This window comes from Macrobrachium nipponense, chromosome 35 (assembly GCF_015104395.2).
Source record: "Macrobrachium nipponense isolate FS-2020 chromosome 35, ASM1510439v2, whole genome shotgun sequence".
Classification (NCBI taxonomy): domain Eukaryota; kingdom Metazoa; phylum Arthropoda; class Malacostraca; order Decapoda; family Palaemonidae; genus Macrobrachium; species Macrobrachium nipponense.
Window position 1 is genome coordinate 50,225,790 of NC_061096.1, and position 27,295 is coordinate 50,253,084.

The following is a 27,295-nucleotide window of genomic DNA, read 5'->3' on the forward strand; positions in this document are numbered from 1 at the left end:
CTCGCTCCCTCTCTCTTCTCTTCTTTCTCTCTCTCTCTCTCTCTCTATCCAACTCTAAAAACAGACAGACCATGTAAATGACGCACGTACTTCCCAACGTATCCTCTGGCTGACAAGGTTTCTTTAGATGGTTTGTGATCATTTAATGGACTGGAGTTTCGTACTTCTCTCAAGAGCTGTGGAATTCTCAACTCAGAGATCATTGAGCGTTGCCTCGTATCGTCCTTTAATTAAAAAGACACTCTTCAGGGAACTAGCAATTTGATTGTAAGTAATTCATAGGTATTATGCATAATTCTGGCACTGTTCTATATAGAACCATCATGCAATAGTTGACGGAATGGTTCCCCACTTATTTTCTTTAGTAAGGTCCACATGTATGCTACACCCCGTTAGGAGGTAATGCCATTAGTGCACCTCTGTGGTGCACTGTAGGCATTACTTCAGGTTTCTTTGCAGCGTGCCTTTGGCCCCTAGCTGCAACTCCTTTCGTTCCTTTAACTGTACCTCCTTTCATATTCTCTTCTTCCATCTTACTTTCCACCCTCGCCAAACAATTGAATCATGGGGCAACTGCGTTGAGGTTTTGCTCCTGTTACCCTCTTCTAACCGTTTACTGTCAGTCTGTTTCAGCGCTGAATGACGTCATTAGGCCTTTGGATCTAAATTCTATATTCCATTGAATTCAATGAATATGCTACAAAACTTGCAGGATGTCTCTATGACATTAATCTTAGACGGCCCAGAGAGAGAGAGAGAGAGAGAGAGAGATTAAGCCACAACTATACCATAATATCACATCCACTTTGCCCGGGGAATAACTTGCACGCCAAATTCATTGTCTATGATGAGTAACCATACCTCGGCTAAGACTTGAACCTATGATGAAATACTGACATAGGAAACTGGCAGTGGTACAAATTATATGAACATTTTTCAGTTACATCATTCACCATTGTTCAGTATCAATGAAGTTAATCCTCTCTGAATGTCTCTCTCCAACATTTGACCTTTAAACAATTGGCTCATTTCGGGTTCTTTACTTACACGCATTCCCCTTCGGGGGTCGGGGGCGTGGGTGGGTGGGTGGAGGGGCGGGGTCATCAGTGCACCTCACCGGGTAAACTGTAGGTATTACTAAAGGTTTCTTTGCTGCGTCCCTTCGTCCCCTAGCTGCAACCCTCTTCATTCCTTTTACTGTCCCTCCAATCATATAATCTATCTTCCATCTTGCTATCCACCCTCTCCTAGTAATTATTACATAGTGTAAGTGCGAGGTTTTCCTCCTGTTACACCTTTCAAACCTACCTACTCTCAATTTCCTTTCTAGCGCTGAATGACCTCATAAGTCCTAGTGCTTGGACTTTAGCCTAAATTCTATATTCCAATCCACGTGCACTCTTTATGGGCGTTGCCTCTGAGAAGAATGAATTTAGTCCCAGGATGCTTGGTGTTCGAATAAGAACGAGATATTACCTTCTTGAATATCTCTAATAGATTCTCTGAATAAGGTTTTCACAGCTAAGGGCTGGTAAAAAGGAAAACAAAAACAGTACTTATAGATACTTGTTTACTAAAGACGATAACCACTGAGGAATGAAAACAAACTTTAACTGAGCTGCGAATAAGGCTTCCTTTCGTAAAAGAAAAGAATTTCTCGGGCTGACACTGGCCCCTTTCCATATCTAGGTACTCTCGTCTGGGTCTTGAGTGAGAGCTATTATGGAAAAGTTCGACCCATAACTGCTTCATCGAGATTCCATCTCAGCCGTCTAATAAGTCGAGATTCCATCTCAGCCGTCTAATAAGTCGATGATTTCCCCTCACTCCTTTTAAGATGGATACTATCGTATGGCATCGTTATTCCACTTTGTCATAATAGTACCAAAGGTACTTTTTTTTGGAAGAAATGTCTATTTGATGACACGTCTCTCGATTACTTTCCTTTTCCTTTATAATACGTGAGAGCGTACTTATATATAAAAAAACTCTTTATGGATTTTCAGGCTGACGACAATAAAAGTGCGAAGAAAGTGTACGTTGAAATTGTTGAATAGTTTAAAACGTGTCTGGCAGCGGTCGCTTTTCTCATTCTTTTGCCCGTGTACTGAGCAAACTATGTTGACATATCTTTTGTGCTTCCGACCCGCCAAGTTTATTATCTACCTGAATGTTTTTATTATGAAATTTTAGATGATCGAGACGCACATTGAAAGACTTAGTTTCACAACAGAGCTTGAAATAAACAAATAAAAAGTGTGCCGAAGTTTCTACGGCGCAGTTGAAGTTTCTGTACAGTATTTGAAGTTATATGAAACTCTCAGCCATGGCCCGGTGCTGGTCTGTGTTGTTGTTGGCACATATAGCGGTGCCAGCATACGATCATGCCTAAACTTTAACCTAAAATAGAATCAAGACTACGAGGCTAGAGTGCTGCAGTTTGGTATTTTGATGATTGGAGGGTGGATGATCAGCATTACAATTTGCAGCCCTCTAGCCTCGGTGGTCTTTTAAGACCTGAGGGCGGACAGATAAAGTGCGGACGGACAGACAAATGGTCATCTCAATTGTTTTCTTTTACAGAAAACTTAAATATTGAGGTCAACACCCTGATTTTGCGAATGATGAAAAAAATGCGTAACATTTAAGAATCGTATCCTATTTATCTTTTCTTCCTCAGCTTGAAAAACCGGTGAGGCAACATGATGATCCGTTTGGTGTTTTCCTCCATCGTGATATACTTCATTATTATCGCGTAGACAGAGAGCACGGCATGTTGCTGACCACAATTCTTCTTCAGCCTTTTGCACAACAGTAATTAATCTTCAAGAATCTCTACTAAAGGAGGTACTGTTATCTAGGTCAAATTTTATATACTGGTTGTGTTTGTTGATGATCTGTTATCCACGTTAATAATAATAATAATAATAATAATAATAATAATAATAATAATATTATTATTATTATTATTATTGTACTTAGGAAGCAGACCCTCTCTCAAGTATACTTTATTAAAAGTAATGGCTACTTCAGCAGCATTACACTTGTAGAGATTCTTCTCTATTTTCCGAATAGCGGCTTTTCCGTGCTACTTAGACAGGCTTGTAGGGCGCCTATAGAGGTCATGATCAAATACAGAGTCAAAATTGGTGTATATATTTGAATTTTACAGATAAACTATGATACCATAGTTATCAAAGTCATTAACGATATATATATATATATATATATATATATATATATATATATATATATATATATATATATATATATGTCTCTCTCTCTCTCTCTCTCTCTCCTCTCTTTCTTGAAGCAAGCGAGCTTTCGTCTGGAGCTGCCAGACATCTCGGGCTGGGAATCTGAGGGTGGACTGATCTTGAAGCGGTGTCCGTCCTCGTATATATTTGGAGTTGACAGCATGGGGTCTGCATCATGCTGATCTACTATTGGCTGGTGCGGTAAGTCTTCGTTTTCATTGGTGGCTTGAACCGGGTCTCAAGCCACTTTCCACGCGTTGATGGTTGCGATGCTGTAAGTCCTGCAGCCGCCTAGACCTCCTTAGCGGCGCGGTTACGTCGATGGGCGTTTCGCTACGCTGCGGGACGTCACGGCTAACTTGATTATGGTTGGCTGCAGGAGTATCTCGTTCTGGGGCGTTGTCTTCCGTGGAGTTGTCGTGCTCGGTGGTGTCATTGTTGGTGGCAGGTCTTCTCATACTCGTAGGGAGGAGAAATTCTTCCTGCGTCGTATTTAGAGTAGGTTTCACTTTCTGGATGAGAAGCGCCTCCAGCAGGCGTAACCGACGGGCATCAGGGGCCTTCCCGATGATCTTCGTGTTTTGGATGATCGCATCCCGGGAGATGGCCTCTTGATGTTTTGGTGCGTGCGTGATTCTTGATAGCCCCCTCTTGGCGTGGCAGGAGAGTCTCTTCGACAGGCGCATGGTAGTCATACCAACGTAGGCGCCGCTGCAACCGCGGACTGGGCATGTATATTGGTACATCACATGCGTCTGCTTCAGGGGGTCTCGTACCTGTGGAGAGGGGTTATTTTTCATAATAAGGTCGCGCGTCCTCCGATTCTGGTAGTAGATAATTTAGGTCGATATTTTTGGTGTCGTCGGTCGGGGATACATTTTCAGAAATAATTTTCTTAACTGAGTCCTCTTCTTCACGTAATGAGAACTCATGAAGGCTTTATAATACAGCTTGTATAAATATATTACATATATATATATATATATATAGATATATATATATATATAAAAATATATAGGACATAGCATACTTGACTTTTCTGCAGAGACAGTCTTTTAGATTATTCAATAGAATAACCAGAAGGAAGACATCTCCAAGAATAGATCTAGATATCCGACTATTTCCCGCTTGATAGAGAACTTCTATTAGAAGTCTGCATCAAGGGACATAGCATACTTGACTTTCTGCAGAGCCGGTCTTCTAGATTATTCCAACAGAATAACAGAAGGAAGACATCTGCAATAATAGATCTAGATATTCCGGGACTAATTTGCCCCTCTTGATTCTGCAGAGCCGGTCTTCTAGATTATTCCAAAAAAGAAAATAGAAAGGAAGGACATCTGCAAGAATAGATCTATATATCCGAACTATTTGCCCGGCGCTTTGACAGGTAGAACTTCTATTAGAAGTCTGCATTCAAGGGACAATATCATACTTTGACTTTTCTGGCAGAGCGGTCTTCTAAGATTATTCCAACAAAAAATCAATCAGAAGGAAGAACCATCTGCAAGAAAATAGATCTGATATTTCCGACTATTTGCCCACTTTGATAGAGAACTTCTATTAGATAGTCTGCATCAAGGGACATAGCATACTTGACTTTCTGCAGAGCCGGTCTTCTAGATTATTCCAACAAAAATAACCAGAATAAGGAAGACATCTGCAAGAATAGATCTAAATATTCGGACTATTTGCCCCCCGCTTTGATTAGAGAACTTCGATTTAGAAGTCTGCCATCAAGTACATAGCATACTTGACTTTCTGACAGAGCCGGCTTCTTAGATTATCAAAGAACAATAAACCAGAAGGAAGACATCTTGCAAGAATAGATCTAGATATCCGACTATTTGCCCGCTTTGATCTTCGCAGAGCCCTGATAATGAATGTCTAGGTTAGTATAGTGGGCTACTATTGACCCGTATTATACATTATCATTATTTGTTTCATATAAATAACAGTCATCTGTAGGCCCATAATAATTCAGTCATATAATTATTTTGTCAAGCAAACAACTGACTTCAATTATAGTAGGGGAGGCCGGGGCTAGTTGGCTACAGGGGTAAGTTGGCATACTCAACATGACTTTAAAGTTTACCAATAGGATGACTCTAAAACATATACTGTGTAATTGCCACGTGGTTCCTCAATTACCAGCAAAATTCTATAGAGATAGAAAGTAGGAGCTCGAATTTATGAGACAATTTTTGATTTTGATGGTAGTAAGTAAATATTTTAATCTTTCTGTTATTTGCTATAACATCTATACATACATAAAGATTAGTTTTCAATGATAGCATAGTTTTCCTTATGGTTTAAAGATTCTATAGCATTAAAATTAATAATTCAAGGCTTCTTGGTGTGGACTGGTAATCGTTTTTGTACCAAATGGTAGGGATGGGCAAGTTGGCTCAAAATAAATGGGGCAAGTTGGCACGTTATTTGATAACATTAGTAAGCCTATTTATTTATATAATTTACGTTTTGTTTCTGGATTTTTGGAAGGATAATGAGAGTAGTGTCCTATCATTTCCTCCACATTGTTCTCACAAGTTGCAGCCCCTGGATTTTAGTGTTTATGGACATCTGAAGAAATGTGTTAACAGGGCATGTGATTCGTGGATGGCTGGTAATCTAGGATCAAGTATGCCATCTGTGACATTCCTGGTAAAGTTTCCTCGGCTTTACCTCTAGCTGTCACTTATTCTGATGTTTTCAATTGGTTTAGGATTGATGTAATTTCAACTTTGAATTACAGACTATTTCAAGATTTCGATTTTATACGGGTGGTTATGTAACAGATTGAGAGATGTTTCGAAAAGACACATGGGCTTCAGATCAGTCATCAGCGTGATACAGAGTTTAAGAACTGCTCTTGTTGATCCAGAAGAAAGCTCAGCTGAAGAGAGCCTGTGTTGGTAAGCCATGAGAAGTATGGGTCCAGTGCAGGGCATGTAACATGTGGGAGCATGAAGACTATGACTAGGATTTATTTCACACCTGCCACAATTACAACTAGATGATGATCTGGAGTAATACTAATGCCTTTATATTTTGTATTTTGGAAATTCAGAGGGTATTTTTGCTATTTGATTTAAATGCAATGTAGTAATTTTCTTTTAATTATCAATGTGCCAACTTACCCCATAATGTGTGCCAACTTACCCCGTGGGCAAGAGGCACGAAAAGTTATTTTTTTCTAAAGCTTATTGTTATCTTATGTTGAAAGCAAACAACAATTATTTTGCTCTCTGATAAAGACGAATGTTAGTATTTTTCAATGGCGGTAAGAAGTTTGCAAAAAAAGTTTGTTTTAATATTCGCAATAACCAAAATTGTAAAAAGTGTGCCAACTAGCCCCGGTCCCCTCCCTACTCGCATTAGCTTTGTTTACGAATATGAAAATAAATGTAGCGGTGGTTGGAAGACTGACACTATAAAGTAGCATATAAGTTCTTATCATTATTAGAGTTATTGCTGTAAAATGTCTATGTACATAAAATTGTTAAATAGAGTTACGCACCCATAAATAGATAGTAATACATATGTAATATATACGCTATAGTCAGGGTTACAGATCATAATAATTGTGCTACAGCCTACTCGGTTTGTTTTATCGAAGAGCATGACTACCTTCTTTTGGTTTCAACTGGCTTTCATGCTAATGAAATCATGGATACATTTTTGTATTATCAGTTTTATGAATGAATATTGTTGTTACTATAGTCGATTTTTTTTCGGCTGGTGTAAAATTCGTCAGACATAATACAAGTGGCTGAGGAAGGACACAGAGGATCTTTGTTTTTAAACAATATCTCTACACACCAAATTATTTCGAACATTTCTGTTCTCTCAAGAAGATTATGAATAAATACAAGAGCAAACTAGACCAAAAAAGAAAAAAAAATCACCTTGCATTAATGTAAAGAAAACAAGAGAAATGAAAAATTAGTGCGATTGTCAATTTTTTTCTATCGTTATTGTTTAATGAGTCAGTGTTTACGCGAATGCAATTGTTAGGGTTTAGTGAGTATGCGTTTAGTGAATGTTTATGAGTAAGTGTTTGGGATGAAGTTTTAGGGTTTAGTGACTGTTTAATTTGTCAGTATTCAGTGAATGTTTACTGAGTCTTTAGGGTTTAGTGAATGTTTTGTGAATGTTATTGAATGTTTATTGTGTAAGTATTCAGTGAATGTTTTGTCTTAAGGGTTTTAGTAAATGTTTTGTGAATGTTAAGTGAACGTTTAGTGAATGTCTTGTGAATGGTAGCGTTTAGTGAATATTTAGTGCGTAAGTATTCAGTGAGTGTTTAGGGTTTTAGTGAAAGTTTTGCGAATTTCAAGTGAGCGTTTAGTGAATGTCTTGTGAATGTTAGTGTTTAGCAAATGTTTAGTATGTAAGTGTTTATTAAGTTTTTAATGAGTGGATGTTCATTCACTGTTTAGTATTTAATAAGTATTTAGGGTTTGGTAAGCATTTAGTATTTAATGAGTACTTAGTGTTTAGTGAATGTTTAGTGTTTAATTAATGTTTAGGATTGAGTGAGTGTTTAGTGAATGTTTACTGAGTGTTTGGGGTATAATGAATATTTAGTAAATTTAGTATTTCAAGTGTTTAGTGAACATTTAGAGTATGGTGAGTGCCTATTGAGTGTTGGGTATTCAGAGTGTTTTGTGTTCTTGAGAGTGTGTGTGAGTGTATGTTAAGTGTGTGTGTGTGTGTGTGTGTGTGTGTGTGTGTGTGTGTGTATAGAGAATGTATGCAAGTGTGAGTGCTTACTGAGTAAGTGCATTGTGAGTGCTTACTGAGTAAGTGCATTGTGAGTGTTGGTGGTTAGTGATTGTACATTACTGTTCAGTTAGTGCTTCGCTATCATATGCAAAGAAAGTCCTGTATTTACACAGGAACCATTTATGATTGACACTGCTTAGATCCAAGAGCAGATACTTAGGCCTGACCACAATGGTTGGAGTGCTAAGGTGTGTTTTCGTAAGGTAATTTTTCTCTGTGAAATTGGGTCGAATAATAATAATAATAATAATAATAATAATATAATAATAATATAATAATAATAATAATGATTAAAAAAAGATTAAGTAATGTATAAAATAAAAATAGTACTAAGAGCTGGACCGAGACCTTTCAATATGGCCTTCCGAAGTCACTCTCGGCAGGGAGATCGCTACTCCAGTGATTGACGCCCTATGCCTTGCACACAGCTGACATATTTGCACATTCGGTTTTCAAATTTTTATGACTGTTGGAGACGCATTATAAATCATATTAACAATGGTAAATGCATTGAACAGACGTGAGGATATAATATGATGTTAGTGCCTGTCTACTGGATATAATGAACGAATAAAGAAAAAAATATTACTAGGGAGAAAATTAGCCGGATAATGGTCGTCAAAGCCAGCATCGATAGAATGTATTGAAACACATTACATAGGCTGCCTGTGGTGCGTGCCGGCGGGAAGTTAAGAGACAAACGCACTCGGCTGGCTTTAAACATCAAACTGTGTATCATTTTTATTTAAGTTTAGATTTTCTTCCCTGAATATATATGGTACCTGATACTTGGTGATAGTGTACAGATCAAATTGAGTGAGGCAGCGGAAAATAGGTGGACTATTAGATAACTGACATGATATTATAGGCCAACTTTATTTGGGAGTCAGGAGCTCCAAGTTGTATGATCGTCAACTTCGGAGGGGGAATAAAATAAAATGGGGGAAAATGTTTTAATCTTTATAGTTAGCTTATCCTGAACAATTCATTCACATTTCCGTGTCCAGTAATTATTTGTGTTGTGATACATCATCTCTTTGTGAATGTGCGGGTGTTAAAACGGCTCTCTATGATGGGACTTTGGTCTTAATATCAATCGAACTCCCATATCCGATAAAAATTTTATTTCATCCACACGAAGCAACAGCAACTAAAGAACAATTCATTTATGGTAAGACACGTTGGGCTACGAACCTCGACATGGCTGCAGTGTCCTAACTATAGGCAAGAAAAGAAAATGACCAAAGACGCTATTAAAGCGAGAATACTTATCTTACATTTCTTTTTTTAGAGGAACTGAGAGTGGCACCATATGACTGGTTTAATTATTCAAAAATGGCTCAGCACACATACTTGTAGCTGTTGCCAATTGTGACCCCCTCCCATTCAGATAAAATACTTTGTGTGAAGTAATAACTCCAAACCAAAGGATAGTGCTAATATTATATATAGTATATATATGTGTGTGTTTGTGTGTGTGTGTGTGTGTGTGTGAAACTATAGAAAGTAGACGAAGCCTAGGAAGTCTCACACATATTATTTATATAGATGTGATGGAATTAATGAAGTGAAATAATTCCATAGTTTCAATAGGAATTTAAAAAAATAACTCCGGCAGTAATTCTTATCCTGAAACATCACAATATTTCTTGAATGTTTTGCCTTTTACATTTTATAAGGCTCATGATTTTCAGATACTTACCATATTTCTAATATTAATATTGCCTATGATAGATTTTGAAATATTTCAAGGTGTCCCACCTCTCCCTTCCAATCGTAGGTTATGTCTGTCAGGGGGTAACCACCCACTAAAAGGTCTGGCATTACCATCACAGCATTCTAGGATATGAAGAAGTGCTATTGTGGTACAAATTTTACTTTATATCTCCAATGTTGGATGCAGATCCTGTCTCCCCCTCCCTCTCGCCCTCCCTACTCGTTGTGGGGTGTCTGCCAGAGGGTAACCACCCTCAAAATGTCTGTCATTACCACCACAGTACTCTAGGATGTGCAATGCTCTAGGATGTGCAATGCTATTGTAGTACAAATTTTACTTGGTATCTCCAATGTTGGATGCAGATCCTGGCTCTCCCTCCCCCTCCCCCTCCCAAGTCGTTGTGGGGTGTCTGTTAGGGGGAAACCACCCACTAAAATATCTGTCATTACCACCGCAGTACTCTGAGATGTGCAGTGCTATTGTATTGTAGTACAAATTTTACTTGGTATCTCCAATGTTGGATGCAGATCCTGCCTACCCCTCCCCACTCGTTGTGGGTCGTCTGTCAGGGGGTAACCACCCACTAAAACGTCTGTCATTACCACCACAGTATTCTAGGATGTGCAGTGCTATTGTAGTGTAAATTTTACTCGGTATCTCCTAAGTTGGATCTAGATCCAATTAAACCCCCTTTTTCAGTGCGTCTGTCATGGGGAACCCACCCTCCAAAATGTCTGTCACTGGTCATTCTATAATCAGTAGAGTCTGCAGATATATTATATATTAGTTTCATCTGGTATCTCATATATTGTATCTAGACCCAAAATCTAACGAGCAATTAGTGGTGCTTGTTAAGTAAACCACCCATATATTTTCGGCAGAAGGTCAGTTTCACAGTTTACAAGTCTACTCCTAATTACCAGTAGCGGTTACAGTCGGTATCGCGTTCGTTGTATCTCAACGGTCCGGGCTGCCGCTCTAACATAGCATACTTGACTCTCTGCATAGCCGGTCTTCTAGATTATTCCAACAGAATAACCAGAAGGTAGACATCTGCAAAAATAGATCTAGATATCCGACTATTTGCCCGCTTTGACAGAGAACTTCTATTAGAAATCTGCATCAAGGGACATAGCATACTTGACTTTCTGCATAGCCGGTCTTCTTGATTATTCCAACAGAATCATCTTCTAGTATCCCTCTGGTATCCTTCTGGTATCCCGCTGGTGGCCTTCTGAGGTGCTTCTGGTGGCCTTCTGGGGTCCTTCTGGTGGCCCTCCAAACAGCTGTTGGCTCTCAAAGCCAGAGCTGGTCCTCCTTCCTCCAAACAGCTGTTGACTCTCATAGAGAGTTGGTTTTTCCAAGCTGTTTGACCTCTCAAACTGCTATCTGGTCCTCCTTCCTCAGAAACAGCTGTTGACTCTCAAACTGATAGCTGGTCCTCCTTCCTCAGAACAGCTGTTGACTCTCAAATTGAGATTTGGTCCTCCTTCCTCCAAACAGCTGTTGGCTCTCAAACTGAGAGCTGGTCCTCCTTCCTCCAAACAGCCGTTGACTCTCAAACTGAGAGCTTGTCCTCCTTCCTCCATACAGCTGTTGGCTCTCAAACTGAGAGCTGGTCCTCCTTCCTCCAAACAGCTGTTGTTTCTCATTATAAGAGCTGACCGTCCTGGTTCCGTCAGGGAGACAAGGGAATCGCACAGGATGCCTGATGAAAAGTCCCATGTAAAGATTTGGACTGATGCTGCGTCATGTTCTAGTCGATGAGTTTGATTGTAGGATGGGTGTGTGGGAGGTGGGGGGACCTCACCATTGCTGGTTGCTGCTTGGAGGAGCAGCAGTGAACACCCATCCTGCAGTCAAGTCCATCGAATGGGCCAAGAAGATCGCACCTCCTCTGGAACACAATGCTGCAGCATCCATTACCTTTCATGTTCATTCCTTCCATTTGCATCCCTTGACTGTTTCAAATTGTCTCCAACTTTGGCTAAAGGTAGTGACCCTTTAGTCTTCATCAAAGGACATAGCATACTTGACTTTCTGCAGAGGCCAGTCTTTTTAGATTATTCCAATAGAATAACAGAAGGAAAGACATCTACAAGAATAGATCTAGATATCCGACTATTTCCCGCTTTGATAGAGAGCTTCTATTAGAAGTCTGCATCAAGGACATAGCATACTTGACTTTCTGCAGAGCCGGCCTTCTAGATTATTCCAACAAATAACCAGAAGGAAGACATCTGCAAGAATAGATCTAGATATCTGACTATTTGCCACTTTTGACAGTATAACTTCTATTAGAAGTCTGCATCAAGGGACATAGCATACTTGACTTTCTGCATAGCCGGTCTTCTAGATTATTCCAACAGAATAACCAGAAGGTAGACATCTGCCAAGAATAGATCTAGATATCCGGACTATTTGCCCGCATTGACAGGAGAAACTTCTATTAGAAGTCTGAATCAAGGGGACATAGCATACTTGACTTTCTGCAGAGCTGGTCTTCTAGATTATTCCAACAGAATAACCAGAAGGAAGACATCTGCAAGAATAGATCTAGTTATCCAAACTATTTTGCCCGCTTTGACAGAGAACTTTCTATTAGAAGTCTGACATAAACAGGGACATAGCAATACTTGGACTTTCTTGCATAGCCGGGTTTCTTCTAGCTTATTCCCAACAGAAGATAAACCAGAAGGTAGACATCTGCAAGAATAGATCTAGATATCCGACTATTTGCCTGCTTTGACAGAGAACTTCTATTAGAAGTCTGCATCAAGGGACATAGCATACTTGACTTTCTGCAGAGCCGGTCTTCTAGATTATTCCAACAGAATAACCAGAAGGAAGACATCTGCAAGAATAGATCTAGATATCCGACTATTTGCCCGCTTTGACAGGGAACTTCTATTAGAAGTCTGCATCAAGGGACATAGCATACTTGACTTTCTGCATAGCCAGTCTTCTAGATTATTCCAACAGAATAACCAGAAGGATGACATCTGCAAGAATAGATCTAGATATCCGAGTATTGCCCCGCTTTGACAGAGAACTTCTATTTGAAGTCTGCATCAAGGGACATATCATACATGGACTTCAGCATAGCTGGTCTTCTAGATTATTCCCAACAGAATCATCTTCTGGTATCCCTCTGGTATCATTTCTGATATCCCTCTGGTGGCCCTTCTAGATTATTCCAACATAATAACCCAAAGAAGGAAAGACATCTGCAAGAATAGATCTAGATATCCAACTATTTGCCCGCTTTGACAGAGAACTTCTATTAGAAATCTGCATCAAAGGACATAGCATACTTTACTTTCCTGCATAGCCGGTCTTCTAGATTATTCCAACAGAATCACCAGAAGGAAGACATCTGCAAGAATAGATCATAGATATCCGACTATTTGCCCGCTTTGACAGAGAACTTCTATTAGAAGTCTGCATCAAGGGGACATAGGATACTTGACTTTCTGCAGAGCGGTCTTCTAGATTATTCCAACAGAATAACCAGAAGGAAGACGTCTGCAAGAATAGATCTAGATATCCGACTATTTACCTGCTTTGACAGAGAACTTCTATTAGAAGTCTTCATCAAGGGACATAGCATACATGACTTTCTGCATAGCGGTCTTCTACATTATTCCAACAGAATAACCAGAAGGTAGACATCTGCAAGAATAGATCTAGATATCCGACTATTTGCCCGCTTTGACAGAGACTTCTATTAGAAGTCTGCATCAAGGGACATAGCATACTTGACTTTCTGCATAGCCAGTCTTCTAGATTATTCCAACAGAATAACCAGAAGGATGACATCTGCAAGAATAGATCTAGATATCCGACTATTTTGCCCGCTTTGACAGAGAACTTCTATTAGAAGTCTGCATCAAGGGACATAGCATACTTGACTTTCTGCATAGCCGGTTCCTTCTAGATAATTCCAAGCAGAATAACCAGAAGGTAGACATCTGCAAGAATAGATCTAGTAGATATCAGACTATTTCTGCCCGCTTTGACTGACTGGAACTTCCTATTTAGAAGTCTGGCATCAAGGGAATAGCATACTTTGACTTTCTGCATAGGCGGCCGTTTCTAGAGTTATTCCAACAGGAATAAACCAGAAGGAAGGGACATCTGCAAAATAATAGATCTGATATCCCGACTATTTTGCCCGCTTTGTGTGACAGAGGAATTCTAATTCTAAGTTGCTGGGCATCAAGGGACATCGCCATTAACTTTGTACTTTCTGCATAGCCGGGTCCTTCTAAGGATTATTTCCAACAGGGAACTAACAGAACGGAAGGACATCTTCAAGAATAGGATCCTAGATATTCCGGGACTATTTTGCCCTCGCTTTGGAAACAGAGAAACTTCTATTCGAAGTCTGCATCAAGGGATGATAGCCCATACTTGACTTTCTGCATAGTGGTCTTCTCAGATTATTCCAAAACAGAATCATCTTTTGGTTCCCTCCCGCTGGTATCCTTCTGATTATTCAGTTCTGGTGGGCCTTCTAGATTATTCCAACAAAATAACCAGAAGGAAGAAGACATCTGCAAGAATAGATCTGATAATCCGGACTATTTTGTGCCCGCTTTTGACAGAGAATTCTAGAATATCCGAAACTATTTGCCCGCGTTGCCAAAGAAGGGAACTTTCTATTAGGAAATCTGTATCAAAGGACATAGCATACTTGACTTTCTGCATAGCCGTCTTCTAGATTATTCCAACAGAATACCAGAAGGTAGACATCTGCAAGAATAGATCTAGATATCCGACTATTTGCCCGCTTTGACAGAGAACTTCTATTAGAAGTCTGCATCAAGGGACATAGCATACTTGTCTTTCTGAAGAGCCGGTCTTCTAGATTATTCCCACAGAATAACCAGAAGAAGACATCTGCAAGAATAGATCTAGATATCCGACTATTTGCCCGCTTTGACAGAGAACTTCTATTAGAAGTCTGCATCAAGGGACATAGCATACTTGACTTTCTGCATAGCCGGTCTTCTAGATTATTCCAACAGAATAACCAGAAGGAAGACATCTGCAAGAATAGATCTAGATATCCGACTATTTGCCCGCTTGACAGAGAACTTCTATTGAGTCTGCATCAATGGGGACATAGCTACTTGACTTTCTGCATAGCCGTCTTGTAGATTATTCCAACTGAATCATCTTCTGGTTCCCTCTGGTATCCTTCTGAATCCCTCTGGTGGCCTTCTGGGGTCCTTCTGGTGGCCCTCCAAACAGCTGTTGGCTCTCAAACTGAGAGCTGGTCCTCCTTCCTCCCAACAGCTGTTGATTCTCATCCTGAGAGCTGACCCTCCTGCTTCCGTCAGGGAGACAAGGGAATTGCCAAGGATGCCTGATGAAAAGCCCATGTAAAGGATTTGGACTGATGCTGCGTCATGTTCTAGAGGCATTGCGATCTTCTTGGCCCAGTCGATGAGTTTGATTGTAGGATGGGTGTGTGGGAGGTGGGGGGACCTCACCATTGTGATTGCTGCTGGGGGGAGCAGCAGTGAACACCCATCCTGCAGTCAAGCCCATCGAATGGGCCAAGAAGATCGCAGCTCCTCTGGAACACAACGCTGCAGCATCCATTACCTTTCATGTTCATTGCTTCCATCTTGCATCACTTGACTGATTCACACTGTCCCCAACTTTGGCAGAAGGTAGTGACCCTATGGGTCATCCTCGTCTGAATTATTCATCATGGTTCGGGTGAATGCTACGATGCGATCAAGTCTTTCAACTTGCTTCAGCAACTTTTTCTTTCTTTAACTCCTTATTTCTCTCCTTTTCACTTTCTAGAGCATTCGCCATGGACTTTATCACTTCATCTTTTTGGGTCACTTCACCCTTAATATCTAGATTCGTAGTTTCTAATTCAGCCAGTCTCGACTTCATCTGCTTTAATTCCGCATTCAGAATTCTGTTTGTCCCTTCTTCCTTTTCTAAACAATTCTTCAAAAGAGTTATTTCCTGGTCCATCTCAGCTAACTCTTTCTTACTTCAGCCTTTTCCATATCAACTTCGGCTGCCCAGTTTCTCATCAGCTGAGCTTCTTCTCTCAGAATTCTGTTGGTCTGTTCGCCATTTTCTAAAGAATTCTTCAGTGAATTTATTTCTTGTTCTTTATTGAGTACCTCTTCTTCCAACTTGGCCTTTTTACTTCCTAGTTCAGCTTCACAATTTCTCATGTGCTGAACTTGTTCAATCAAACTTCTGTTCCTCTCCTTTTCATTCTCTAAAGAATCCTTCAGTGAATTCATTTCTTGTTCATGACTGGCCAATTCCTCATCCATCTTAGCATTTTGACCGCCCCATTCAGCTACCCATTCTCTCATATGCTGAACTTCTTCTTTCAAAATACTATTATCTCCTTCAGCATTTTCTAAGGAATTGTTCAGTGAATTTATTTCAAATCTTTCGCTGGCCAATTCCTCATCCTTCTTAGCATTTTGGGACCGAGCCCAGTTCAGCTACCCATTCTCTCATATGCTGAACTTCTTCTTTCAAAAACATACTATTCTCTCCTTCTGCATTTTCTAAGGAATTGTTCTGAATTTCCAAATCTTTGCTGGCCAATTCCTCATTTCCAAATCTTAGCATTTTTACCGGCCCAGTTCATCTCCATTCTCTCATAGCTGAATCTCTTCTTTCAAATACTTCTTCTCTCTTCGTTTTCTAGGAATTATTCAGTGAACCATTTATTTCCAAATCTTTGTTGGCAATTCCTCATCCTTCTTAGCTTTTGACCACCCATTTCAGCTACCCATTCTCTCATATGCTGAACTTCTTCTTTCAAAATACTATTCTCTCCTTCTGCATTTTCTAAGGAATTGTTCAGTGAATTTATTTCCAAATCTTTGCTGGCCAATTCCTCATCCTTCTTAGCATTTTGACCGCCCAGTTCAGCTACCCATTCTCTCATATGCTGAACTTCTTCTTTCAAAATACTATTCTCTCCTTCTGCATTTTCTAAGGAATTATTCAGTGAATTTATTTCCAAATCTTTGCTGGCCAATTCCTCATCCTTCTTAGCATTTTGACCACCCAGTTCAGCTACCCATTCTCTCATATGCTGAACTTCTTCTTTCAAAATACTATTCTCTCCTTTTGCATTTTCTAAGGAATTGTTCAGTGAATTTATTTCCAAATCTTTGCTGGCCAATTCCTCATCCTTCTTAGCATTTTGACCGCCCAGTTCAGCTACCATTCTCTCATATGCTGAACTTCTTTCAAAATACTATTCTCTCCTTCCTGCATTTTCTAAGGAATTATTCAGTGAATTTATTTCCAAATAAACTTTCTTTGCTGGCCAATTCCTCATCCTTCTTAGCATTTTGACCACCCAGTTCAGCTACCCATTCTCTCATATGCTGAACTTCTTCTTTCAAAATACTATTCTCTCCTTCTGCATTTTCTAAGGAATTATTCAGTGAATTTTTTATTTCCAAATCTTTGCTGGCCAATTCCTCATCCTTCTTAGCATTTTGACACCCAGTTTCAGCTACCCATTCTCTCATATGCCTGAACTTCTTCTTTCAAAATACTATTCTCTTCTTCTGCATTTTCTAAGGAATTGTTCAGTGAAGTTTATTTCCAAATATCTTTACTGGCCAACTTCCTCATCATTCTTAGCATTTTGGGAACCGCCCAGTTCAGCTACCATTCTCTCATAATGCTGAACTTCTTCTTTCAAAATACTATTCCTCTCCTTCTGCATTTTTCTACCGAATTATTCTTTAGTGAATTTATTTTTATTTCTTTCCTGGCCAATTCCTCCTCCATCATGGCGTTTTTACCTCCAAGTTCAGCAACCCAGTTTCTCATCTGCTGAACTTCGTCGTTCAAAAGTCTGGTCTTCTCCTTTTCGTCATTATTCTTTTTAATTTCTTCCTCGAGATCGCCATTCCTCTGTTGTAGACCGACTATTACTTGTGCAGAATCTTCTTTTAAAATTTCCAGATAGTCGACCTCATTCTCTTTCTCTTCCAGAGCTTCTCTCAGTTGGTGATTTGCCCTCTTGAAGCATTCATTCGCTGAAGCCAAGACTCGATTGGTGGCTTCAGCTTCCTGTAATCTTGAGGCGAGCTCAGTTTCCTTCTTTTGAGCACTTTCCATCCTCTCTTGGAAAAGATTCAACTCTTTTTCCAAAATCTGGATGTCCCTGTCTCTCGTTTTCTCCTCTTCTTCCAGACGACGTTCCATTTCTGTTTTGTCCAATGCGGTCTGTTCAATCAAAAGATCTTTCTCTGCGATTTGATTCTGCAGAGACTCGATCTGCTCCTTAGCTTCGTTCAAGACACGTTCCATTTTAGTTTCCCGGAGCTTACTCTTTTCCAGATTCTCTTCCAGCATCTTTATATCAGCGTCCAGACGTCCTCGTTGGAGTTCCAAAGATTGAACGTCTTGGGTCATCTCCGTCTTCAAGTTTTCATCCTGTTGAGTTTCCAGACGATCTCTCAGTCTGGACACTTCAGTTTGTTTCATTTCCAGTTCTTGTTCTAGATCGTGAATATAATTTCCTTGTCTTCGGTATTTGCGGTAAGCAGCCACCGCCAGGCCAGCCAACAAAGCCACACCCGTACAAGTGATGGCGGCGGCCCTGCCTGGCGTCCAAAAGTTCATCTGGTCAACAACAATTTCAGGAACAACAGGTTCCTCAGCTATAAAGTATAAATCCTGTGGTTCACTCGAAGGTCCTTCAGCCAAGTAGAGCGTCATTAGGTCCTCAGCAATCGAGTTAAGCAATCCACAGGCCACAAATGTAAGAGCACAAAAAGCTACGATAAGTATAGCAAACATCTTAATATTTGTTAACCCAAATGTGTCAGCCGTCACTAGTGCTAGTTCCTGAAACTGACGGGTGGCTCCAGAGCGGTCCTCGGAGCTGCCTCGTTCCCAGCTCGGCTCCTCCTACTCCTCCTCCTCTTCTCTTCTTCTTCTTCTCGTTTGGATGAAGAAGGATTCTCGCTCCCGGAGCCTCTGACCGAAGTCTTTCCACGTAGGAATTCTCACAGGAGGAGGTTATCTTCTCCCTTTCAACTTTACCTCAGCTGACATTATTAATCTGAATTTTTCCAATCCAATATTCTCCTCGGATTTTCTGAAACGAGTTTCTTTTTTTTTTCTTCTTCTTCTTTTCTCCTCAACTTTATTTACGTTCAATTTAGTATTGTGAATTAATTACTTGACGCCTTAACTTTATTTTTTTAAACTTTTCTGATAGTACAGTCATTGTTATTATTATTATTATTATTATTATTATTATTATTATTATTATTATTATTATTATTATTATTATTATTATTATATCCAGTCTCCTCTCTTTCATTCACGCTCTCTCTCTACATACATACACGTACATTCATGTATATATATATATATATATATATATATATATATATATATATATATATATATATATATATATATATACATATATATGTATACGTGTATACGTGTATATGTATATATATATATATATATATATATATATATATAGATATTTAGTTGATAATTATATATAATTACTTCTATATGTTGGCTTTTATCCCATTCATTGTTTTCTTCTATGTTTGCCATTTATTGTGATCCCTTCTTCCTGTCGAACCTCAGATTTCTAGCTTTCTCTCTCCCTTCATATTCCCTTCTCCCTTACAACATATATATATATATATCTATATATATATATATATAACATATCATATATATATATTCCTATATATATATATATATATTATATAGATTCTATATAGATTATATATAGATATCTATGTTCTATATATATATATATATATATATATATATATATATATATCTATATATATATAATTATGTTATTAATACTATAAACTATATATAAGATATATGTATATATATATTTATATAATTATATATCTTATCTTATAATATATATATTATTATTATAATTTTTATTAACGAAATCTTACCTTCTTTTATTATTTATGGACCCCTTAAAACATTATATAATGCTCTCGTGATGGAGGTGTTTTTCCCGAATACTACTACAATACTACTACTACTACTACTACTACTACTACTACTACTACTACAATAATAATAATAATAATAATAATAATAATATTATTATTATTATTATTATTATTATTATTATTATTATTATTATTATTATTATTATTTTTTTTTTTTTTTTTGGTTTATCACAGTACTCAAGTTCGACGGGGTGGTATTTATAGTGTGGGGTTCCGGGTTGCATCCTTCATCCTTAGGATTCCATCACTCTTCTTACTATGTGCGCCGTTTCTAGGATTACACTCTTCTGCATGAGTCCTGGAGCTACCTCAGCCTCTAGTTTTTCTAGATTCCTTTTCAGTGATCTTGGGATCGTGCCCAGCGTTTCTATGAGTATGGGTACAATTTCCACTTGAGTTTTATCTATTTTTTCCCTTTCTTTCTCTTCAACTCTGGTATCCCATGGTATTGCGACATCTATGACTGATACTTTCTTCTTGATTTTGTCAATTAACGTCACGTCTGGTCCATTTGCACGTATCACCCTATCTGTTCTGATACGATAGTCTTAGAGGATCTTTGCCTGATCGTTTTCTATCACTCCTTCAGGTTGGTGTTCGTACCACTTATTACTGCAAGGTAGCTGGTGTTTCTTTACACAGGCTCCAGTGGAGGGCTTTTGCCACTGAATCATGCCTCTTTTTGTACTGGTTCTGTGCAAGTGCCGGACATTCGCTTGCTATGTGGTTTATGGTTTCATTTTTCGTATTGCACTTCCTACATATGGGAGAGATATTATTTCCATCTATCGTTCTTTGAACATAGCTGTTTCTTAGGGCCTGATCTTGTGCCGCTGTTATCATTCCCTCAGTTTCCTTTTTGAGCACTCCCCTCTGTAACCATTGCCATGTGTCATCGCTGGCCAGTTCTTTAGTCTGTCTCATGTATTGTTCGTTCATTGGTTTGTTGTGCCATCCCTCTGTTCTGTTTGTCATTCTCCTGTCTCTGTATATTTCTGGGTCTTCGTCTGGTCTTCGTCTATTTTTAACAGTCCTTCTTCCCATGCACTCTTGAGCCATTATTATTATTATTATTGTTATTATTATTATTTTATTATTATTATATTATTATTATTATTATTATTAATTTCAAAGGTCCTTTTGCTTCTCGAGATTATCATTAACCCTAGCCAGGAACTCCTGGGTCTGAGAGACCCGGGGTGTACCTAGGCGTGTGTATTTCATAAAGTCTAGATGAAACCTGTTCTTCCTGGTAGCTTCCTACTTTTTGGTGTCCATGTAAGGTGTAGGTGGGTTACTTTGTTTTCTCTATTCGTTTTCTCTCTACAAAGCACAAAAACTGGAGTTGGGTCTGATAAGTGAGTAGGTATTTGTGTATAGTGTGTGCAGGTTGTTTGTATGTTGTGGGGGATTTGGCCCTTGCACCATGATAATATTTAGTGTTAAGGTTAGTAATGAAACAAGTATAATTAGTTAAGTTTACATTTATTACTGCATACTGAAATTAAAAAAAAAATTTGTAGTTTTTCATTAAAATTTTTTTTGAAAAAATCTAGCTATAGGTAGTTTTTCATTTACACCCCCAAGACTGCATTACATTGTTGTTATAGACCCATACTAACTGTAGAAACCAAAGGAATTCATTAAATGTACCACCGTTTGCATATACAGAATTTTATATATACGGGTCTGACAGACCGAGGTGTTCCTCTGGCGTATGTAAAGGTTAGGTGTTCCTGGCCAGGGTTTTAACTTCCACACAATACCGTTACTTTGATTTCATGTTATAGTTTGTATGTCACTCAGTCAGGATAATTATATGTAGCTTTTAAGCCTAGAAATAATTAACGAGACGTTTATTGAACGGAAAATGAGTGATCGGGGATTACACCTATTAAAAAAGATGTGAATACTTTGTGAATCCGTCGAACTCGAAAATCGTCGATTTCACTGGATTAATCTTTTGTTACGCCGAAGAGAAACTTAAAGATGATTAACAACAGTTTTAAACATAACGAATGTAATTGATGGAGTATTGTAACGGACCATTGTTTGCCTGCCTTATTTTTCATCATTTGTTACATATGCGATTTTTTTTCAATTATGTTTCTGAATCTTAGGAATATAAATCTTTTCGTGTAATTTAATCGCCAGGTAGTTTTGATGCCCGTAATTTGATATGCGAGCGTCTTCGTAACTTTGATACCTTCATTGTTTAGTACCTTAAAACTTTGGAGGATTGGGAAGGATAATGTTCTAACCAGTCTCTCTCTCTCCTCTCTCTCTCTCTTCTCTCTCTCTCTCTCTCTCTCTCTCTCCTCTCTCTCTCTCTCTCTCCTCCTCCTCCTCCTCCTTCTTCATTTGTCCAGGAAAATCATAAATTTGCACGAAAAAGACAAGGCACAAGAATCAATAATTTAAAGTCCTTGTGATCCTCACCTGATATATAGAATTCATTTTTCATTAAACTAAGTACAGACATACATTTCAAAATCGTTGTCAAACCTTGTGTTACTGGAACTCACGGATCTTTAGTTATTTGTTTAATAATACATTTGATCATTCCATTATAATAATCCATTTAATAAATCTAAAGAAACTGATTTATTAAACATTGGTTCCATAACTTATGAATAAAGGATTTGATAATAACAGTCTTCGTATTTGAAAAATGTTTAACCATCATTATATTCAGGAAAATATATTAGTTTTAAGTTAACTAAGCGTAAGGACCAAAAATGTATATACTTCCGCAAACAAATTCTTCATCATGAGATGAAAAGACTGCAAGACTTTACCATGGAAAGGAGACAAAGCGAAGAGTTTGATGAGTTTGACGCAAGAGGCGAAGTTACGTGAAAACAAAATTCATCAAAGTCTCGTCCTCAAAGGAGAAACGATTTTAATGAAAGCCGATGACGTCACTTGCTCAGTAAATCCCCTTTGGGGTCAAACGAGGAAACAGAGCACATGGAATTCATTCGTTCTTCGAGTATCCTCGAATATTTTTCTCTCATGGGAGGCAGATATGAAAGGAAACGGCTTTGATCTACGAAGAGGCAGAAGCAGGGACGTGGTGTAACTAGGGGGTGGGGGACGGGTGGGGGTCGGGTCCTCCCCTGATGGCATTGACCGGAGTGGCCGCAATTTGGCATCTTAAGAGCAGGTCTGGTCTGACATAAATCCAGATTTTCTAACAAAGCTCGTAGGGTTCCGTTGTAAATCTGCCGTGTGGTTTTTGTTTTAGCTTTATGAGATAAAGTAAATGATTGAGATGCTAAAGCTTAAAGTGTGCGTTTCATTTTCACCACTTTGGTACTTTTTAGCGCGGGAATGGGTCGGCACTTTGAGTCCCTCCCGAGCGCCACCAATAACGCTAGTTACGCCTCTGAGCTGCAAGGGTAACTTGATCCTGGAGTGGTCGTGAGTGGTATTTCGCATCGTCTTTCAGAATAATGAAGGAAAATGGTTATTTTTGGAACACTGGGTAGCTTTTATTTTCTCTCTTTCATCTTTTAAAAAAGTTTAGCGTTTTGTTTCAGTTTCGGTGAAGAAATTTGAGATGCTTGCTGTTTAATCTTCCCGATTGCATCTTGTTACTACATACAATTATACTTCTTGGCTTATCGGTTGTGGATCAGAAATTCATTAAATTATTAAGGAGGGGTTTCCTCATGTCCTCACCATCGCAAATTATTAGCGAGTGAAATATGTGCGAATTTAAGAATTAAAATCAATGCAGTCATAAACTAACCCTGTAACTGATGCAAACTTAAGGGACCCATACACTGAACGATTCTTTGAGCGATTGTCGTTATCGACACACACACACATGCACACACAGACACACACTATTCAGACAGTACGAACGATCTCCGCACCGATTTCAGACTAGGCAAAGATTTTGTCTCGGGGAGACATTGCATCATCTCTAGAAGAGAAGTACGCAATAGCGTTATATCGGCAGACAAACACACATTGAACGACCTGTGCATGACAGTCTTAAGTCGCAACCCAGCAACTTGGTCGTGACAGATTCCCGCTGAGATCGTTCAGACACGAAACTCCGCCCACTTTTGCCTTCAGACGCCCATACGCAATGTTTTTGCGAACGATGCAGACAATCGTTCAATGTATGGGGCCCTTCAGGCCACGGGATGCATTTGACTTTAATGACTACTTTCTAGGCATAGCATTTAAGTTTACTGACGAATTACTAGATCTGTACTCGTTTTTTTTTTCATCTGTCCACCCGCCTATGGTGTTTGCGTATGGTATGTGTTTGCGTATGGCTTGCGTATGTGTAAGTTTTAGGTAAATACAAGGATATCTGGGTGTACATTTTTAACTGAAAAGTGTTTTAATAATTTACTGTATGCGAATACACCGTAAATATTCGAAATAGGATATTGTTATTATTGTTGAAAGTGAGCTGCATTTTCGGGGTGGCGAATGGAACAGCCAGACGCAGTGGCGGGAAAATTGCTTCTCTCGCTGTTCACTACGGCAAGATGTCAACTTTATTGGACCACACCTACTCTGCTACTAAGCTACGTGTTACTTCATTACACGTACGTATATCAGTATATACTTTTAATTTTTATAAAATGGTTTAGTATCTGTTTAATGGAATTTGTGGAAATGTTATTTTTTCTTTGACCGTATTTAGAAAGGAGAAAGCTCTGGTTGTACAGCTTTTTATTTAAAGTTGTCACCTTATTCGCTAAAGTCACTGGCATCAATATCATTGCTGTTATTATAGTGGATTCACTTAAACTGGAACCCCAAGAATGGTGCATCTTGATTAACGAATTACAGTTGAGCGAGAGTGTGTTCTTCCGTCTCCCTCTCACACTCCCTCTCTCCCGGACCGTAATACAACTTATTCAGACAAATCACCTGTTCACTTTATTTTTATGAGGAAGTATTCGTTTTCCATCATTCTTTCTCGAGACCGTTTTTCAGCCAACAATATTTGGGTGGTAATCATACATATGATGCTGACAATATCTTTATGACGAGCGGAGTTATTAGGAAAAACAATTATTTTTTTTTTTTACATAAAAGTGTCTGCTGCCACTGCATGATTCTATGGTAATTCCTCATTTCTCGTAGTTGACTGAAACAAATTTGTAGCAACTCCTTTTATTCAACATTACAATTATGTTAAAAGCCTATCATGCTAGGCTACATGTTATTAATCAAAATGAATATGCAAACAAATGTAAGACTCCTTTGATTAAGGGATTACCACCTTAATATTCGTGGCTGGAAAATTGTCTCGAGAATGAATGATGAAAAACGAATGCTTCCCCATAAAAATGAAGTGGCGAACAGATATTGTATCAATCGAATGATATGCGTAAGTTGCATTACGGTCCTGGAGGGAGGGAGGGAGAGAGGGGGACAAAACAGCACACTCCACCTGGCTCCCCCAACTGCGTCTGGCTGTTCCATTCACCACCCCGAAAAGGCAGTTTACATTCAACAATAATAACAATATCCTATTTCGAATATTAACGGTGTAATTCGCATGCACTAAATTATTAAAATACTTTAAAGTTGCAAATGTACACCCAGATATCCTTTTATTTACCTACAACTTACACATAGCGTAACTTTTTGAAGCAAGGACGCAGTGTAACCATACGCAAACACCACAGGCGGGTGGACAGAGTGTAGGCTTAGGTAGGTCACAATACTACTTACTATCACTGGCTAGCGAATAGCATCGTAGGTAATTTTGTACACGACATTCAGTGGATCCGGGAATGAAGCCCTTGGTTTGGTAAGGACGTTACAAAAGATCTAGGTAAGGATGTTACACAGGGAAGGTTAGGTTAGGATTATTTTGTATGAAATAAGGTCTGTGCATTTATTATCTCAGAAGTTTTGCTGTTGTAAATGAAAACATTGTGTCGTGAATTATTTTCGCCTTTTGCCCTAGATATTCTTAAAATTAAAGTTCATATTAAGAAAGAAATCTAGTCTTTGTTTAGAATGTTCATCTTGGTGTAAATCGAGACTTGGCATAATGTGAGGTTACACCAATTATTATTATTATTATTATTTTTTTTTACTCTTCTGCATGAGGCCCGGAGCTACTTCAGCCTCTAGTTTTTCTAGATTCCTTTTCAGGGTCTTGGGATCGTGCCTAGTGCTCCTATGATTATGGGTACGATTTCCACTGGCATGCCCCATATCCTTCTTATTTCTATTTTCAGATCTTGATACTTATCCATTTTTTTCCCTCTCTTTCTCTTCAACTCTGGTGTCCCATGGTATTGCGACATCAATGAGTGATACTTTCTTGTTGATTTTGTCAATCAACGTCACGTCTCGTCTGTTTGCACGTATTCACCCTATCCGTTCTGATACCATAGTCCCTGATCGGTTTCTATCACTCCTTCAGGTTGGTGCTCGTACCACTTATTATTATTATTATTATTTGAAGGTAGGAGACCCTCTCTTAAACATGTTTTGTTAAAGATGATGGCAGCATCAGTGGAATTGATTTTATATATGGTCTTTTCAATTCTTCTTATTATTCTCTTCTCATCAGGGCTGATATTTGCTAATAGCTGGCCGATGTTCATATCTTGGTTAAAGAAATGTTTTCTAAAAATACTAATTTATTGTTATGATAACAAAAGTGATTAACAAATCTTAGTAATGGAATTCCAACGTTTCCAACCGTATCATCGGTTCATTTTCAAGGAAAGGTGAGCGTGAACTGATTGGAATGGGGTCGTTCGGCGGTATTTATTGTGTCCCAGGTGCTCTGTCTGATGGGCGCTGCGTTTTCATTGGCTGAACAGAGGATTAAGTCCCTGAGTCAAGCCGTCTTGCAGAGGTGGAAGCTCGCACTGCTCTTCGCGTGCGGACGCTGGAGACTGGGAGCATAGTATTGGGCAGGGGCACCTGATTGGTCCGTTCGATCGGCTCTATGGTGCCGGCGGGCAGCGCCCTACGTGCCACCGTCGGGAGGAGTGAAGTCTCTTGAGTGGTGTTAAGGCTGGGTCTCTCCTTCCCGATGTGTAGGGCCTCTAAGAGGCGGAGGCGACGGTGGTCTGCTGCCTTATCGATAATACCAATATTAGGAATAACTCGGAAGGACATTATTCCTAATATTGGTATTATCGATAAGGCAGCAGACCACCGTCGCCTCCGCCTCTTAGAGGCCCTACACAGAGCACCTGGGACACAATAAATACCGCCGAACGACCCCATTCCAAATCAGTTCACGCTCACCTTTCCTTGAAAATGAACCGATGATACGGTTGGAAACGTTGGAATTCCATTACTAAGATTTGTTAATCACTTTTGTTATCATAACAATAAATTAGTATTTTTAGAAAACATTTCTTTAACCAAGATATGAACATCGGCCAGCTATTAGCAAATATCAGCCCTGATGAGAAGAGAATAATAAGAAGAATTGAAAAGACCATATATAAAATCAATTCCACTGATGCTGCCACCATCTTTAACAAAACATATTA

The 27,295-nt window shown here is 38.9% G+C and overlaps 1 protein-coding gene across 1 annotated transcript; it reads right to left on the reverse strand.

Moving 5' to 3' along the window:
• Positions 1-17,472: 17,472 nt before the first annotated feature.
• Positions 17,473-18,501, reverse strand: LOC135208339 (interaptin-like). The gene has a single exon (XM_064240443.1). It carries the CDS (start codon positions 18,499-18,501, stop codon positions 17,473-17,475), a length of 1,029 nt encoding a protein of 342 aa, XP_064096513.1.
• Positions 18,502-27,295: the final 8,794 nt, after the last annotated feature.